This window comes from Podarcis cretensis, assembly GCF_951804945.1.
Source record: "Podarcis cretensis genome assembly, chromosome: 3".
NCBI classification, from domain to species: Eukaryota; Metazoa; Chordata; class Lepidosauria; order Squamata; family Lacertidae; genus Podarcis; species Podarcis cretensis.
Genome location: NC_137172.1, coordinates 120,131,639 through 120,150,306, shown reverse-complemented (window position 1 = coordinate 120,150,306; position 18,668 = coordinate 120,131,639). Strand labels below are relative to the sequence as shown.

Genomic DNA, 18,668 nt, shown 5'->3' with positions numbered 1-18,668 from the left:
TTGAAGTCCACAATGGAAAAAAGACAGGACGCATATGTTAACTTGCAGATTACTTTATTTCAGATAATGCGCCTGTGTGGAATTTCACAGGCCTTCTTTCCCTGAATGAAAGAGCTGCTTCAGTAAGAAGTTCGAGGAAATATTAAAGTGCTCTCGACAGTGTGCTTGAAGCCTGAAAGCTGTATGTGACCTCTTGCAGCGTCACCAAGATTTGTTTCCAAGTTCAGGTGTTACAGCAACTGGCTCCATCTCTGGCGCCCATTGGAAGTATGCTGGATACAGCGCCCACAGATGTTGGTGTGGTCATTGACTTAATGATGAACCGCCTCTAAAGTTGGATGCCCTTTTTTATGTTATCGTTGTTCAAGTGAACAAATAGAAGTCTCCAGTGCCTGGTCCTTTAATGTACTTGGGTTTTCCTTCGAAATATGGTTCGTTTGTTTACATGTAATTTCTATGGAAGACTTCATTTCAAATAAAAGAATTTTATCACCATATATATTAAAGAAAGCACTGGCAATGTGTGATTTCAGTACACCTGCCATCTCCCTGTCACACAGTGATCTCTAAGAAGACATGGGTAACTTCACCTGATGCTTTTTAAAGGAATAGTGCCATGGCTGGTTTGTTCTTTGGTTAATCATTGGTAGAGGTTCTCTAGCAAACTGCTGTTTAAGAGCTGCTGATTTTCTTTGGAGTACAGAGAACTTATCCTTATAGCTCTTTTGAAGAATTGCTATGTGGTTTGCTAATGGCCTCATTTCATAAGAGGAATGAGACTGCAGGCCTCTGCTGCCTCCTTGTATTTGCTTCCATTTTCAGCTACAGTATAGTTACAGATAGGTAGCCGTGTTGGTCTGCCATAGTCAAAACAAAAAAAATTCCTTCCAGTAGCACCTTAAAGACCAACTAAGTTAGTTCTTGGTATGAGCTTTCGTGTGCATGCACACTTCTTCAGATACACTGAAACAGAAGTTTCCAGACCCTTCTATATAGTGAGAAGGTGGGGAGGGGTATTACTCAGAAGGGTGGTGGGAATGGGTGATTGGCAGATAGCTGTGATGAGCCTAGCTACATGCCTCTAGCTACCATCCCAAACATACCAAACAGTCCATTGTATATAGCCAGGCACTACGTTACAGCCGCATCTGTTCCAATTCTACAGACAGAGACTCTCACCTAAGAGATCTACAGCAAACCTTTTTAGAACTAAAATACCCAGCAGATGAAGTTAGACAACAGATCAACAGAGCCAGACTGATACCCAGAGAGAACTTGCTGCAAGACAGACCCAAAAAAGAAAATAACAGAACACCTCTAGTCATCACATACAGCTCCCAAGTTAAAACAGTACAACGCATCATCAGAGATCTACAACCTCTCCTGGACAACGACAGTTCTCTTTCTCAAGCTCTGGGAGGAAGACCTTTCATTGCCTACAGACAGCCACCCAATCTTAAACAACTCCTAACCCACAATAATACTACAACCAGACCTAACACGGACACTGGCACCAGAGCCTGCAATAAACCCAGATGCCAGCTTTGCTGCCACATACACCCGGACAACACCATTACTGGCCCCAACAACATCACACATACCATCTCGGGACTATTTAATTGCTCATCGTCTAACATTGTGTATGCAATCAAATGCCAACAGTGTCCTTCAGCTCTCTATATTGGACAAACAGGCCAGACCTTACGCCAAAGAATAAACGGACATAAATCAGACATCAGGAATCACAAGACAGAGAAACCAGTAGGAGAACACTTCAATCTCCCAGGACATTCTATACAAGATCTCAAAGTAGCTGTTTTACTACAAAGGAATTTCAGAAATAGACTGGAAAGAGAAGCTGCTGAATTGCAACTTATCACCAAACTTAAAACCATGGAGAGTCCTGGTCTGAACAAAGACCTTGGATTCTTATCTCATTATACATGACAAAGCCATTTTTCACCTTCTCACCCCTTGCTTTTTCCTGTAAGACCTATTGCAGTCGTTAAGAGTCGTCAACAGGCTCATCACAGCTATCTGCCAATCACCCATTCCCACCACCCTTCTGAGTAATACCCCTCCCCACCTTCTCACTATATAGAAGGGTCTGGAAACTTCTGTTTCAGTGTATCTGAAGAAGTGTGCATGCACACGAAAGCTCATACCAAGAACTAACTTAGTTGGTCTTTAAGGTGCTACTGGAAGGAATTTTTTTTGTTTCAGCTACAGTATAGTTAAGTCTAAGCAGGGAAGTGCAGTTTTGCCAAACTCTGGATTATGCTTTGAAGTTACCTTGTTAAAACTAAACCTGGTTTGTCTCAGTCTGGAAACTAATTGCAGTTTAAAACAGTAGCTGTGCCAGTAGATGTGTGCCCAAATCCAAGACTTGTTCCCATAGTTTAGTACTGTGTATGATCTTATTCGATGAGGTAAACAGTTTTGCTACTGAAGTTGAGTTTAAGAATCCTTACTGCCAAACATCAAAATAAGAATTTTGAATATTTAAAATACATCCCCCAAAATTGGATAACTGGCTGCTCATGCACATTTGGCTAAAGCAAGGCTGCATATTTTTTCCCCCATCGTAGCAAGACTCACTGCATAAGCTATCCATGCAAAATTAAACGACCTGTTTTTCAGTACAGTGGTGCCCCGCAAGACGAACGCCTCGCAAGGCGGAAAACCCACTAGACGAAAGGGTTTTCCGTTTTGGAGGCGCTTCGCAAAACGAATTTTCCTATGGGCTTGCTTCGCAAGACGAAATGTCTTGCGAGTTTTTCCGACTTTTCCCCCCTTTCCCCCCCCTTTTTCTAAGCTGCTAAGCCGCTTATCAGCTGATCCGCTAAGCTGATAAGCCGCTAAAAGCCGCTAAGCCGCTAATAGCGCTAATCCACTAAGCCGTCAATGGGCTTGCTTCGCAAGACGAAAAAAACGCTAGACGAAGAGAATCGCGGAACGGATTCTTTTCGTCTTGTGAGGCACCACTGTAACTAGTTTGCTCATCACATGTGCCAAAAAATAAGATTCCAAACCAGTTTATTTCTGGTTTGCAGGAAAACATTGGGCTGAGTAAACCAGTTTGCATCTTAAATGCAGTAACTGTGCCTTTCCTCATATTTGCTTCTCTCCTCAATCATGGGGAATAAAATGAACACAAGATGAGACCAAGGCCCTAAATAGGCTGTATGAATTGAACCTTTTCCTGCTGTTTTCAACTATGCCACTTCAGTTACCACTACGGTGATAGCTGTTGCGAGTAGTTTAATCTTTGCCTATTTTCTAACCTAGATCCTAGCTGCATCATTGCAGCTTTAAAATAATGTGCTTTTTACAGGCTTCCCATTCAACTCCTGCTATAAGCTCTTCAGCAAGACAGGTAGTTTTAGTTGTCTGATACCACTGTTCTGAAGGTGACATGATAGAAGGCACCCACATTTAGCAATTGGAACCTTTAAACTGAATGATCCCAGTATGTTGAACTGTGGCTGTTGTGAGCTCAACTTGACTAGAGCCCAGTGCAAAAGAGATTTGCTTACAAAGAACCAAGGGTGGCATACTGTCTCAGTACCAGTCCTTCCATACAAAAACCCATTCCTGCTTACCTTCTCCCCCCACCAGCTTTTTTCATTTCAGCAGTATAATTTGTAAATGGGAGATCATTTTGTTATTGCCGTTCTTCAACTGGGAGACAAAACAGGAAACAGCAGTGACGTGTGGGTATGTACACTCAAGCTAACCTGCTATTGTTGCTTTATGAACATGCTTCAGGAATAACAAGACATCCCAGTTACTCAGTTCTATGTCTTGCAACCCAAACTGTCCTGTGGATTTGAACTCCCTGAAGCTGTAGTCATAGCACTTTTCGAAACTTCCAAGTTCCTGCTGGGGGCAAGAACTTAAAATATAAACAAGTAACGGAAATGAGAACCTATTATCTCGTTACATTTCCACTGCTTCTGAGAAAAATACTCTCATGACTGACACATGGGAGTTTCATAGTGCAAGTTAACTCTTGGTATTTTGTCACATGTTTGAGTGCCCAAACCACAGTGCTGTTTTGCCTTCATCCTAGTAATGCGGATAAATTACTGCTTCACGGAGAGCAGTGAGGCAATGGAACGTGCATCAGAGGAGGCAGTGATGGCCAAAAGCTTGGATGGCTTTTAAAGATTAGATTAGCCTTTTCTTCTTCTCACAGTGACTGTTCTACCCCCACTGTCAGAGGTGGGCATCTCAAGTGTGTCACTCATTTCCTGCCTACACGGTTTCCACAGGCTTGGGTGGCCACTATGAGAACAGGAGGCTGCAGTAGATGGGCCATTGGTTTGATCCAGCAGACTCTTCACTACTCAAATACTAAGGAGGACCTGCCCTACAACTAACAGGATGTAATTTACACAGCTCTTTGTGTTTTCAGGATAGAACTTGCCAAGATTAACCGGGTGCTTAACTTCAGCAAATAGGCACAGAAGGTTCCTCTGTTATACTAATAAAGTATGGTGCCTACATTAACCATGTGATACTGGCTAAGCACCCAGTTGTCAAAATGTGTTCATCAGCAAGGTCTGTTCTCCCCTTTGCCAGGGTCTTAACTTCAATAGCCTGGTTCTCGGTGTTAAACCTGCTAGAACCTGAATTAACTCTGCACACGAGGATGAATCAAGTAGGCAATCAGATTACAAGTTTGTTAACCAGAAGTTATTTGAGTACAATGGGTATATAGATCTCGTACACTTTTATTCCAGAACCTATTTGCATCCTAGATGTTTTCTGCACTTCAGAAATAAATTTAAATGATTGTGCTCAATGAATTCACTTTATAAACTTTCAGAAGTAGCTTCAGAATAACCAAAATTCCATGAACACAAAGTATTCTAGCTGGATATCTTCTACGTAAGAACCATTTTGATCAAAACAGTACACTATTACCCTCAAAGCATGTTAGGAATTGATCCACTAAGCACATCTCATTATGAAGTACACTTTATTGTGAAGTTCAAGAGCATATTCAAAGTTTCAGTAATTTCAATCTTCTGACAACAGTATGAAGACTTAAGGTACTATGTATTCCAGTTGTGGATGCAAATCACGTTTATCCCAATATTGGGATGAGTAATCATTTTAGTGATTTGCTAATACACTTGCCTCTCAACATATCTAACTGGCATATTTTGCAGTCACATCTGGTTGTTTTCTTGCAAAAAAGCCTTAATGGCAGTTTTAATCTCTTTTAAAAGAGAGATTATTTAATCAAGTTGGTAACTTTAAAACCCAGATAACAGGCACTAATGGATTAGTTTCTCTGTACAAGACGTGGTCGCTGTAGCAATAAATCAAGTTTTGAGTTTTTGCTCAGACTTACATTTTAGAGTCTTCTTGCTGCACAAAGTTACATTAGTCATCTGGTTATTTGCTTGATAACCAGTTCCCACCACTCCAGCTTCCTTGTGCATAACCAAGCCAACCAATAAATTGCACTAAGTTTTATTAAAGTCAATAGTATTTGATTGTGAGAGAATGGAAGTAACATTATTTAGAAAAGACATAACATCAGATTTTAACATCACCTTGTTAGTTTGAAGTCATTCATATATTAGGAAAATACTGCTTTCCTCTTCTATGACAGAGCAAGAGACACAAGGTATTTCTAAATGAAATCATTTAGAAAGATCCAGACACTTAGGAGCAGGGAGGGGGAGAATATGGTACATTTAGAGTGATTATGATTCTATAAACAATGTTAAAAGATTTTGTGTTCCAAGTATAGCTTACACGCCAGAAACACCATGGCAACTTTTAGTCATTTAAGCCATACTTGCTAGTTATTTGTTCGGCTGGGAAGGTATGGTCCAGGAAAAGGTTCTAAAGTGCCATTACTGCACATAAAAAGGTACATTTGGGGCACAATGCAAGCCTTACCGCTTTGCCATAAGAATTAAGACAATACTTAATCACCATACAGTTTGATATTACTTCCAATAAGTACAATATTTATTAAACATTTCTTCAGTTTGTTACATATTGTGCAACAAATTACAATGTTCTGCAGCCACAAATTATATGCAGAGTATTAAGAAAAATCAGCATCTTGGATCCAAAGAGCTACTGTAAGATTGCCCAAGGTCTAAGGCATTGCCAATGGAAATCTGCGACTTTCCTTTCAGGGGCAGCCACCCCCCCACCCCCAATGAAACATGCCTCAGTTAAAAAAAAAAAAAAGGTTTGTCTGGGAGAGGTACAAGTAGAGTCCAAACCTGCCTTGGGCGCACAGAACCAATTAGTGCAGTTCTTTGGATCAAAGACAGATTGTAATCTCTCCGTTTACAACTCTACAAGGAACTAGCAAATCAGATCTTACATAGAACATTTGTCTTACTGAACTTTTTGCATGGAAAAGTGACAAGACACAGTTGTGCTGTTGGATACAAAAAAGGCTATACTTCATCTTCAGAAGACTAAACCTGACATCTAAACATGCCAATATGATCAGAACAAAATAATATATTCCAAGTTTAGCCAACCACAGGAAATGATCTGGTATAAGAAAAAGCAACAAGGATTACACGCATTTATAAACCAGCACACAAAAGGTTTAACATATTTCTGAAAATGAAGTTAGCTTTATTGAATCGGGGGAATAAAAAAGTCAGTATTGACCATTTACAATCTCTGACCTTTGTGGAGACGATAAGAATCTGTTGTAGTGCAGCTACATACAGTACAATTCAGGCATTTTTTTCAGTTGGGTTCAGGTTTCAGATTCATTGCAAATGGGGAGGAGAGTTTTAGCAGCAACCTCCACTGGACTGCTTGACGGGAGTGCTCTGAATTTTAACATTGGACTTCTCTGCGCCACCTGCTGTAGCTCCAGGGCCCATCCGTTTTTTGATCTCAGCAGCCATGGTCATGAAAGACTGTTCTACATTTGTTGCATTCTTTGCACTGGTTTCCAAAAAAGGAATCCCAAGGGAATCTGCAAATTCCTGTAGGTAAAGCATATCAGTGTTATTTATGCTGTCCAAAACTTGGGAGAAAAATAAAGTAGCTCTGCATTTTGCCACTGTACACGAGCAAGTCAGGTGTATATTAATGCCTTACTACCGAAGTCAACACCATCCTTTCACTAGGTACATTTTACATATCCTGAATCATTGGTCCTAGGACTGTGTGATTTATTGATACATTGCTGAAAACCAGCTTAATGTCCAGATCGTGATAAAGGTTTGATAATTTTTTGGCCATGCAATGCTCTGCTCACGAGGGGTGGAAGCAGTTGCTGAACTCCTTGCTGCTAAATGCCTCCGTGCTTGCAAGGAGTGTGCTATCAGCTGGCAATGTAGTCCTTTCCTGCAGAGTAAATAGGTCCCGCTCCGGCGGGAAGGTAAACACTGTTTCCGTGCGCTGCTCTGGTTCGCCAGAAGCGGCTTAGTCATGCTGGCCACATGACCCGGAAGCTGTACGCCGGCTCCCTTGGCCAATAAAGCGAGATGAGCGCCGCAACCCCAGAGTCGGTCACGACTGGACCTAATGGTCAGGGGTCCCTTTACCTTTTTTAAAACATTTTACTGCCATGTAAAGGGCTGCTAGCCAGCTCTAAAGCAGCTCTGCACCCTGTTGTCCAGGGAAGAAGGAAAAAGGAGTGGGATTAAGCACAGCCAGTTGTAATCTCTCTTTGGAGGCTGTCCTTATCATTGCTCTGTCAGGCAATGGATCTCTTGCAATGTTAATTGTTCCTAGAGGGAACTGAAGAGAAGGAATGCAGAAACCAAAATTGTCCTCAGGGACAGTGGAGGAAATCATGACCGTGGATCTGGTTCATGAGACCTTGCAGAGGGAGGTGGGACTGCGCTTGCCAAAGCCTCTATGTTGCGATTCTTCTGCAAGAAACTTTCTCCCTCTGTTTTTTAAAAAAGATAATTCCCTCCCCCCTCTCCCCACCACTTGTTGATCTCCTATTCTTTAGTTGCAACTGCAAACCTGCTTCTAGGCAAAACGAGGTTTAGGAGGAGTCAGGCTTGGAAAAGATTCTCTCCCCCGGCCCCAATTTCCTAGCTTACAACTTATATCCTAGTAGCCCCAGTGGACTTCTTTAAGTCCACTGCTATTTCTGGTTGAAACTGGCCAACTTGGAAATAGCTTGACTCCAGACCCTTAAGTGTTTTAAATTTCACCCCCACCCCCCCAGCCAAGAAATGGTTGAGTTTTCAGCTGGGCAGGCAATGATTGATTCCCCCCCCCCCCATTCAATGAGTGACTAAACAACTGGGCATTTTTTTTAAACACACACACTCACACATGGAGCAACTGTCAATCATTACACAACTGTTGCTCTAACTAAAGGGCAATATTGTCTTTTTAATTTAGTGAATAGCACTTCTAAAAAATTTAAAGTAGACACTGAACACTTTAAAAACAAGGGTATCCCTGGGGTGTGAAGTTCTCCTTTCACTTGTTCATGGTTATGTTTTTGGTACATTCCTGGGGAGTTTTAAAAAGTGCAAAAAAATTCCTCCCCCCAAAGAAAATGCAAGGAAGTGCTGCAGGAGAACAATGTTCTTGGCTAGGGCTGGGCAATGCATTGTCCAAAACTGGTGTGAAGTTCACATCCAGGAATCAACGGCTTTCCCCTCCCCACCTTCCCCTCCTTCATTCTTATTTCAGACATTGACATATATATTGTTATATCATGACATTTAGCTGGTGATATAGCACAATGTTGAAAACCAGATATTGCCCAGCCCTACACCACCTTAGCCCATATCCAAAGTCAGAACTGTTGCAATTATTTAAAAAAAAAATTGTAAAATCAGTTGACGTACCTTTGCTGTTGTATAGTCTACTACTTTCTTTGTGGTCAGATCACACTTGTTCCCTACCAACAACTTGTTAACATTTTCACTGGCATAACGATCTATTTCTTGAAGCCACTGTTTTACATTATTGAAAGACTCCTGGAACATAAGGAGGTATATGTTAAATATTGCCTTTATCTTGTACAAGTGTACGAGAGAACTTGAAAAGTTGCTATAAGCTAGCTTAAAGCTCACCCCAGCAAATTTTTTAAAAAAAACTGGACATATTTTTTGACTAAGGTACTTAAAACACACTCTTCTTAGCTCCATCACTTCTTCCTGTGGCTGCAGCCAAGGAAAAGGACCTTGTCAATTGCAAGATCTTTCCTTCAGAGATCCACAATAGCAATGTAAATAAGCTGCATTTAAAGCAATTTGGTGTGTGTGTGTAAACTCTAAAACAGACACCTTTCTGGTCACCTAGGAAGGAATAATTGAAAGACTGCCAGGAAAAGTGGAGCAGGAGGCTCAGAGGGTAGAACTACCACTTTATATGAGCCTCCTCTCTGCACACAAGCTTTTGACACCTATGTACAAAGTTTACATTTCCCCATGGTTTGCTCAGAAACCATAAACAAGCTTTTAGACACTATTTCCTCAAAGGCAAAACAAAGGCCAAGTGCTTACCTGATCTGTAACATCATACACAACTATGATGCCATGAGCTCCTCTGTAGTAACTAGAAGTGATAGTTCGAAATCTCTCTTGGCCTGCCGTATCCCACTACAAAAAAGCAAAAGAGAACTTAGAAGATGGCATCTGTTCAGAGAAGCAGCTCACTCTATTCCAATAGAGAAAAGGGGAAATAGGGAAAGTTAAAAGGAGTTCTGTAAATTCTTTCAGTGATCCTTTATGGACTGCTCTGAAGTACCTGCCACAAAAAAGACACCTTTACACTACTGAAGTGAAATTGAAAGATACTGCCATACGTTAAGGCATGGTGTGTCAACTGTAAAACGTGACTATTCAAGGACCCTCAGTACATTTCCCCACCCCAGCATGCCCCTCTCTAAATAGCACCTGGCTTTAAAGAGTGAAGGATCAAACCCTCAACAGTGAGGGTTAGCAGCAGCCCTGCCATCATGCGTCTTCAATTAGCAGCCAAGAAGCTCAGAAATAAACAGCACAGTGATGTGGAGCAGCAACATGGTAATTTCCCTGGTCTGGCAGCCGTTGTACTACTAACTTCAGTGAATTACAATTCAGAAGCTTTTTACATATTTAAGGTCCTCAGTTTTTGGAGAGCTGCACTGGTCTTGAAAGTGCAAAGGCTTTTAGATGGTCACTGCTGTGCCATGGAGCACAAAGGACGAATGAAATGTGAAATCTCATAGGAGCCTTTGCTTTTGAAGTGTTCTATAGAACTCCGATTTCCCACATTCAATGCATCAAGCACAGATTGCAAATTTGGAGGGTCACATGAGCCAGGCTTATCTTTGCAGAAGTTGCACGTTTATTATTTAAGACCTTAAAAAGCAGGAGAAGTCCTGCTGCCTGCCATCTCCCCCAAAAAGGATACGAGGCAAAAGTGACAGACCCCAGGAGACAGTCAGTGACACGGCCTTTGCTGCTGCCTACTTTCACAGTTTAAAGGAAAAATGCTACCACCAGAAAGGTAAGCTCTCTCCTTCTCACCTCCCCAATTCGTATTTCCACCCCTCAAATTACTGGAACGGCACCTGGACAGTGTTCAAAATTAGCCAGGCGCCAGTCACATTTCACGACTGGCAGCTGGGCCTTTGCAAAGGCGTGCAGATGGCCGGGCGCCATATTTTGCACCCTAGCTGTGGTGGGAGAGGCGGCAAAGACAAAAACTGCCCTGAGGTTGCTGCTGAAGAGCCGTTTGTGACTGCCACCTGGAGCCCCCCCCCCCCGCTGTGAATGGGGAGGAGCTCCTGGCTCAACCCAACCCTGCCACCCCCTCGCCCCACAAGGCAGCAGGAGTGTTCTTGCAGCCACTGCCTTCTCCTATTTTCCATTCCTCCCTTTCCCTCCACTCTCCCTTCTGCAGCCTCGAGCTCTGCTCACCCGACTCTTGAGTAAGCCACTGAGTTTCTCTGGCTGAGGGCGCAGACTCCAAAGTAAAATTAAGAACAGTTTCCCAGATTCATTTGACTACCATGCTGAGAGGGACAGGGGAGGAAAGGTGAGCCCACTGAAGGAGAGAGTTCTCCAGGCAGCAAAGAGAGGGGAACGTGCCTTATATGTTGGTTTAGATCAGGGGTCTGCATCCCGCCGCTCCGGAGCCGCATGTGGCTCTTTTACACCTTTGCTGCGGCTCCGGGGCGGATACTAGCGAGGGGAGGAGGCACATTGTGTGCCCCGACACTCCCCACTGTGGCAGGCGCTGTACTGGCTGTGACGTCGCATGGGGGTGGTGCGTGCGTTAGTCACGCACCGTCCCAACATCACCTTCCCGCCCTCCCGCCCGCCACACTGTAAGGGGCATGTACGCTGGTCACTGTTTTGAAGGGGAGTGAAGAACACACACACAAAAAAAAGTTAACTTGTTAATTTAACTTCTATTTCTATGAGGAGGAGTAATTCTGAGGGGTCAAACAAAGAAATAATAATAAAAAGTGACAAAAAATGACGAGTTTTGCGGCTCACAGTTTTTTTCTCTTCGGAAACGGGTCCAAGTGGCTCTTTTTGTCTTAAAGGTTGCAGACCCCTGGTTTAGATCATAGGTAAGCAAACTAAGGCCCAATCACATTCTCAATCTGGCCCGCGGACAGTCCAGGAATCAGGGTTTTTTACATGACCAGAATGTGTCCTTTTATTTAAAATGCATCTATGGGTTATTTATGGGGCACAGGAATGTGTTCATTATTATTTTCCCCAAAATATAGCCCGGCCCCCCACAAGGTCTGAGGGACAGTGGACGGGCCCCCTCCCAAATAAGTATGCATGAAGTTGCAGCTGGGGGGGGGGCTGCTTGTGTTTCTCTACCAGACACAGTCATTTTCTCATGATTCCAGCCCAATCCAACACATTAAACCTGAAGAGGTCAGCTCAGCAGTTGTTCACACCTCTTTTTTCTCCGTGTGTGAGAGTGTGCATGTGTGTGTATTTGCAACTCTTTTCTCTCTCTCCCTCTGATGTGAATTGTGTATTAGATCATGCGTTTCAAAAAACAACAACAAATAGAAAGTGCTATCACGGTTTTTTGGAGGGGGGGGGGAATAGTGACTAGCCATTTTATTTTTGTGACTGAAACCCAGGTTCCAGGCACCGTGTGGTGAATAGCTTTTCTAACACTGCACCTGGTTTGCCCCTTCCCCATTTATAGCCAAAGGTTCTCAGAATCTGAAAGTTCCATTCTCAGTGTCACCAAAAGTCATGCAGAACCTAACTTGAGAAAGTCCTTTTAAATTCTACATCAGCTATGGACAGACCATGAATACAAAGAACAACACAAGAGTGCACCACTATCATGCATTTCAGTACATATATAAACCATGGTTTGTTGCTGCTCTGCCCAGCTGTGGAGCAATGCAGGTCTGCTTATGCCATATAGCCAGTCCTATGACTGGAAGTGCCACTAAAACACTCCAGCCTGTGTCATACAGTGGTGCTCCGCAAGACGAATGCCTCGCAAGACGAAAAACTCGCTAGACGAAAGGGTTTTCCGTTTTGGAGGTGCTTCGCAAAACGAATTTCCTATGGGCTTGCTTCGCAAGACGAAAATGTCTTGCGAGTTCCTGTGGGGTTTTTTCCCTCCCCTCCCTTTTTAAGCCGCTAAGCCGCTTATCAGCTGATCCGCTAAGCCGCTAAACAGCTGATCCGCTAAGCCGCTTATCAGCTGATCCGCTAATCAGCTGATCCGCTAAGCCCCTAAGCCGCTAATAGCGCTAATCCGCTAAGCCGCTAATGGGTTTGCTTCGCAAGACGAAAAAACCGCAAGACGAAGAGACTCGCGGAACGGATTCTTTTCGTCTTGCGAGGCACCACTGTATGTGGAATTAGTGTCCAATTTTGATCATACATTATCGAATAGGTTTCTGCTTCCCATACAAATGGATTCAAGTTACAAGAAAGGAGATTTCAATGAAACACCAGGAAGAAATTTCTGACAGTAAGAATTTCAACAGTGAAACGGACTCCCTCAGAAGGTGGTGGACATTTTTCAATGGAGATTTTAAAGCAGAAAGTAGATGGCCATCTGTCATAGATGCTTGAGATTCCTGCATTGAAGGGTTGGGCTAGATGACCCTCAGAGTCCCTTCCAACTTTACCATTCCAAGTGTGCAGGAGATTTACGGCTTCTTTAAGCAACCTAAATTTCTTCCTAAACCTGCTTGCATACACCTTTTCAGCTATTTATCCACTATCTTAGGGACACTCAGGGTGGATAAAAATCAAAGTTTTTTAATAAAATAAATAAATCAGATTTTTTAATTTAAATTGAATTTATAAAAATAAAATGCTTCTGAAGGAAAAATCTTTCTAAAGATACTTTCTATTTAAGTTACATTATAGTCCAAAGGCTATTCATCAGGAAATAAAGATTTGTTTTCAATTATGTAGCATGAGACTTTATATGCAATGTTTATTTTTTGGGGTAAATGAATTCCATTAATCCATCACAACATCATGATCTTCCAGAGGTTTCTGTAAGATTATTTGGGGCAGTTTTTCTAAGGAGGGTATTATCACAGATGCTTGTTTTTGCAGTTTTCAAAAGTGTGAATTTGTGTCTGCAGAGATAACATGCCTTTTCTTCACAGGAAAAATGTTATAAAATAAATATACAGAGTTGAGGGGAAAACCTTAATCCCATTGCTCCTCTGCAAATTTATATACACAGAATCAACCCCTTACCTCTTAAATGCTAAGTTCCAGGAGGTTCAATGAATAGATTGTTTGGAGTGGAATAGATCTGCACAAGTAGCTAAGGGTGAAGCAGTAAAAATAAAAGTGCAACCTTGTGAGCAGAATACTCCGCAAGTCTTGGGATCTTTGTGTAATAATTATGCAAGTCAGTTGCATGTCTGTGTGACTCAGACTTGAGGCAAGTGCTTAAGGCACTTCAAGGCTGGCAACCTCTTTCCACTCCCAGTGGGTCCCAGCAACTGCACTAACACTTAACTGTACAGAATAGGCACCTGAATGTAGAAGCAAATCTAAAGGGATGGTTGGTGGTGGAAATACAGAAGTTTTAAGTTTTTCATGTGTGCTAAAACTCAGTTTAAGGTGGGTTTTTTTTTTTTTTAATGTTTAACCACATCAGTTAACAAACATGGAAACATATGCTTTAATGTTATTGTTATACTTAAAGAAATGATTTAAGGTGTTATTAAGTGTCAGGGAACTGCCATCGGAAGGACAGGTGGTGAGAAGGCTTCAGCAGAATAGGAGAGCCTCTTCTTCAGGAGAAGAGGGAACCAGTAGGGGGAGTGCGGGAGCTCCAAAGGAAAGGGAGTCGGAGGGGAGGCTCTGGGATACTTCCAGTGAGAACAACGAGGAGGTATCAGAACAGCCCATAAGGACTCCCACCCCCCGCCGGAAGCTGTCACGCAGGGAATCCAGGAGGCGCATGTCTGTGAAACAGCTCTTATGTTGGAAACGTTTCCGCAAACGCCCACTGTCAGATTCTACCAGCGACTGAGGGAGCCATGCTCAAGGGCTCTTCTCAAAGCAGGGTTTCACTACACAGAGTGAGCTCTGAGGGATCCAGCTTTAACGCACAAGCTGCTCATTATCCCACCACAGCAATCTGACAGTCCCTGAAAGCAGCTTGTGCAAAGAGAGGCATCATGAGCAACCCAGCCGGAGGCGGAGATGGGGGAGCAGCTGCAGCCGGTCCTAGCCTGGAAGAAAGGTACAGGATGTTGGAGGTACAGTTAGCTCTGCAAACGGCGAGGCTGGAGGAGAGGAGGGCTCATGATGCAGAAAAGGGGAAAGCCGCCCAGCTCTCGAGGAAAGTGCCAGGACTGGTGCAGAAGTTTGGGGGTGATCCCAGGAATTATCAAGCCTTCAGGACAGAGATGCAATATGCCCTCAATCTGCAGTTTGATGATTTTCCTGATGAGGATTCGAGGGTTGGTTTTGTGATTGGGCATCTCGAAGGCACAGCCCGAGATTGGGTGAGGCCACTAATGGCAGCCAATAATGAAGCCCTAAGGGACACAAGGAAGTTTTTTCGCGCCATGGATCTGATGTTTTCCAGCGAGATTGAGCAGGGAGTGGCGCGCAGGCAGTTAATGGCATGTAAACAAGGGAACCGATCTGTCCGTGAGTACTGGACTGAGTTCACCATGTTGATCCATAAATTAGGATGGGATTTGTCAGCGGAACCGATACAAATGCTGTTCGAAGAAGGACTATCTTCGGCAGTGAAAGACGAACTTTCCCGGGGGCCCAGGGCGGAGTCTATGGACCTTCTGACTAAATCAGCGCTGGCCATAGGCTCACGCCAGGAGGCCAGAGCCTTGGAGAAGCGGGAAGGGAAAGGGGAGCGTTGGAGGGATTTCCGCATTCCAGAGATGCCAGAGCAGCCTTCTCTGCCAGCAGAGCCGATGGAAATCGGAACAGCGCGCGCGCGCGCAATTTCAAACCCCAGTGAAGGGCGGAAGAAGGAGGGGAAAGGCGCCAAGAAATGTTTTCTCTGCCAACAGCCAGGTCATTTTGCCAGAGTTTGTCCGCAAAGAAAGGAATGGCAAGGAATGGCGGGAGCTGTTGGGGAGGAGGGAGAAGGAGCTAAGGGAGTTTATTGACAAAAACCTCAAGCGTGGGTTCATCAGGGAGTCACGAGCGGTGGGGGGTAGCCCAGTGTTCTTTGTAGACAAAAAAAACTCGGACAAACCGAGATTAATTGTGGATTTCAGGGCCCTAAACGCAGTGTCCGAACCCGTGACCTTCCCTATGCCCAGAATCGATGACATTCTGACCCGGGTGAGAAAAGGGAAGATTTTTACCAAGCTGGACCTGAGGGGGGCGTATAACTTGATACGTATGAGAAAGGGAGATGAGTGGAAAACCACTATGTTCACCCCCTTGGGGGCATTTGAGTACTGCGTTATGCCTTTCGGCCTCCAGGCGGGTTCCGCAGTATTTCAATCATTTATTAATCACGTACTAGGACCATTGCTGTACAAGAACTGCGCTGCGTTCTTGGACGATGTGCTGGTGTACTCAGAGGATGAAGAGCAGCATGTGCGAGATGTAAGAGAAGTACTGAGCAAACTGCAAGAAAACCAGCTGTGGGTGAAACTGGAGAAGTGTCAGTTTCACGCCAGGGAGGTGGAATTCCTTGGGTACCGGTTGTCGGACAAGGGGCTGGCCATGGATCCTAGCAAGGTGCAAGCAGTGCTGGAATGGAGGCCACCGAAAACTAAGAAAGATGTGCAGAGGTTTTTGGGGTTCGGAAACTTCTATCGGAAGTTCATCAAGAACTTCGCCCATTTAACAGCCCCCATCACGGATTGTCTCAGCAGTAAGAAGAAATTTGTCTGGACGGAAGAAGCGCAGCGAGCTTTCGAAAGTTTAAAGAGGGCGTTTGCTTCGGAAGAACAACTTTTACACGTGGATCTGCAGCAGCCGATGAGGGTGGAAACCGACGCGTCTGACAGAGCGGTGGGGGCCGTGCTTCTGCAGCCAGGAGCGAATACGTCGGAATGGAAGCCGTGTGCCTTCTTCTCGAGGAAATTGAACAAGTCTGAGAGGAATTATACAGTGTACGACAGAGAATTACTCGCTGTCCACGAAGCGTTCAAGAGATGGAGACACCTGTTGATTGGAGCGCAACACAAGGTTCAAGTACGGACAGACCACAAAAATCTAGAATACTGGAGAACAGCCCGAGTGTTGAACCAGAGACAAGTAAGATGGGCGCAAGAGTTCTCCAAGTTCAATTTTGAGATTCGCTACGTGCCAGGGGCTGAGAATGTCAGGGCGGACGCTCTCTCCAGAAAACCTGAGTACTTGGAGGGGGAAGGAGGGGCGGAAGAAAGACATATCATCTCAGAGGACCACTGGGTTTGTGGGGCGGCATTGGTGGGGCAAAGAGAACTGGTAGAGGGTATTGAAAACGATGAATATGCCCAAGAGAAACTTAGGGAACTCAGGGAGACAGGTGAAAACGCAGGGGGGTTTGAGGAAAAGAACGGAAAACTATATTACAAAGGGGCGCTCTACATACCAGGTGGGGAACTAAGAGGGCGAGTGCTTAAGCAGTTGCATGACAGCCCCACGGCCGGGCACTTCGGGCAGCACAAAACCATGTGGTTGGTTACCAGGGAGTTTTGGTGGCCCAAGGTGCGGGAGGACGTGCGGGAGTATGTCAGGGGATGCGACAGGTGCCAAAGAGCAAAGGGAGAGAGGTTGGCGCCAGCGGGGTTATTGGAACCCTTACCCACCCCAGAAAGGCCATGGGAGATGGTATCCATAGACTTCATGACCGATCTACCGAGATCCAAAGGGAAAACCGCGGTCATGGTGGTGGTAGATCTACTAACTAAGATGTGCCACTTTATAGCTTGTTCACATGCAGTGACAGCGGAAGAAACCGCAAGGTTGTTTGTGGAGCACATTTTTAGGTTGCATGGCGCCCCCTTGAGGGTTTTGAGCGACAGAGGAAAACAATTTACTTCTAGGTTCTGGAGGAAACTAATGAGCATGTTGCATGTGGAGGTAAGTTTTTCCACCGCCAGGCACCCAGAAACAAATGGGCAAGCAGAAAGGGCAAACGGGGTTTTGCAACAATATCTGAGGTGTTATGTAAAGGACAGAGAAACTGATTGGGTGGACTGGTTACCTCTGGCAGAATTTGCCTACAACAACGCGGAGAACGCGTCCACAGGGATGAGTCCCTTTCTAGCCAATTATGGGTGTCATCCTCGGGCGTTTCCAGGAGAGGGCGGGGGAAGGTGGAGTGTACCTGCAGCGGAAAATTTTGTTGAAGAGATGGAAGCGATCCACCGTCAGCTCCAACTCAACTTAGAGAAAGCCAAAGAAGAATATAAGAAGCAAGCTGACAGAAATAGGAGGGAAGGCGAAACCATAAGGGTGGGTAACCGGGTGTGGCTATCCACCCAAGGACTGCCGTTCAAGGGAGGGTGTAAGAAATTGAGACCCAAACGGTTGGGACCCTTTGAGGTCATACAGCAGGTCAACCCAGTAGCATTCAAACTCCGATTGCCCAGTCACATGAAATTGCACCCAGTATTTCACAGGTCATTACTGTCGCCCTACAGAGAGGGGTGTGAGTGGGGGGAACGTGAGAGGGAGGTCACCCGAACACCCGTCATAGAAGAGAGAGAACGCAACATGGATGTGGCAGGGATCATTGATTCCAGGTGGAAGGGGAATCAGGTGGAATACTTGGTAGAATGGGAGGGGGAGGAAGAGTCAGAAAACGCATGGGTACCGGCAGAGGAAGTCAAGGACGAGATTTTAATAGAAACGTTTCATCGGCGTTTCCCAAGTAAACCACAACCAGTGGCAAGGTTTAGGAGGGAACACTTCGGGACTACAGATGAGGAAGGGGAATTTGAAGGGTTCCCAGAGTCGGAAGTGGAGGTGGAAACAGATTCCGACGAAGGAGAGGAAGAGGGGGAAAGAGGCGGTAGGCCGTGGTTAGAAGTGTTTGAATCCTCGGAGGATGAGGGGAGTTCCTTCCAGGGATTTCCGTCCTCGCCGCCAGTAGGAGAAGAGGCGGGAGGGGGTGAAGGGGGCCCTGGGGGGGAGGTGGATGTCAGGGAACTGCCATCGGAAGGACAGGTGGTGAGAAGGCTTCAGCAGAATAGGAGAGCCTCTTCTTCAGGAGAAGAGGGAACCAGTAGGGGGAGTGCGGGAGCTCCAAAGGAAAGGGAGTCG

At 44.8% G+C, this 18,668-nt stretch overlaps 2 protein-coding genes and 1 long non-coding RNA gene across 4 annotated transcripts in view; 2 read left to right on the top strand and 1 right to left on the bottom strand.

Annotated features, from left to right (window-relative positions):
• CEP68 (centrosomal protein 68) overlaps nucleotides 1-510 on the top strand; it is a 28,851-nt gene extending 28,341 nt beyond the window's left edge. For both annotated transcript variants that reach the window (XM_079969821.1, XM_079969822.1), the window contains exon 7: nucleotides 64-510. In XM_079969821.1, the coding sequence (XP_079825947.1) occupies nucleotides 64-67 (4 nt within the window). In that variant the 3' untranslated portion in view covers nucleotides 68-510. The remainder of the gene's footprint in view (nucleotides 1-63) is intronic.
• Nucleotides 511-2,223: 1,713 nt separating this feature from the next.
• On the top strand, nucleotides 2,224-6,328 carry LOC307212718. The gene is made up of 2 exons (XR_013837136.1): nucleotides 2,224-2,647; nucleotides 2,995-6,328. It is a non-coding gene; the product is annotated as an uncharacterized lncRNA (long non-coding RNA).
• RAB1A (RAB1A, member RAS oncogene family) overlaps nucleotides 4,968-18,668 on the bottom strand; it is a 33,447-nt gene continuing 19,746 nt past the window's right edge. Inside the window, exons 4-6 of the mRNA XM_079970155.1 lie at nucleotides 9,480-9,575; nucleotides 8,820-8,951; nucleotides 4,968-6,983 (exon numbers count right to left, since the gene is read on the bottom strand). Coding sequence (XP_079826281.1) covers nucleotides 6,786-6,983; nucleotides 8,820-8,951; nucleotides 9,480-9,575 — 426 coding nt within the window. The 3' untranslated portion in view covers nucleotides 4,968-6,785. The remainder of the gene's footprint in view (nucleotides 6,984-8,819; nucleotides 8,952-9,479; nucleotides 9,576-18,668) is intronic.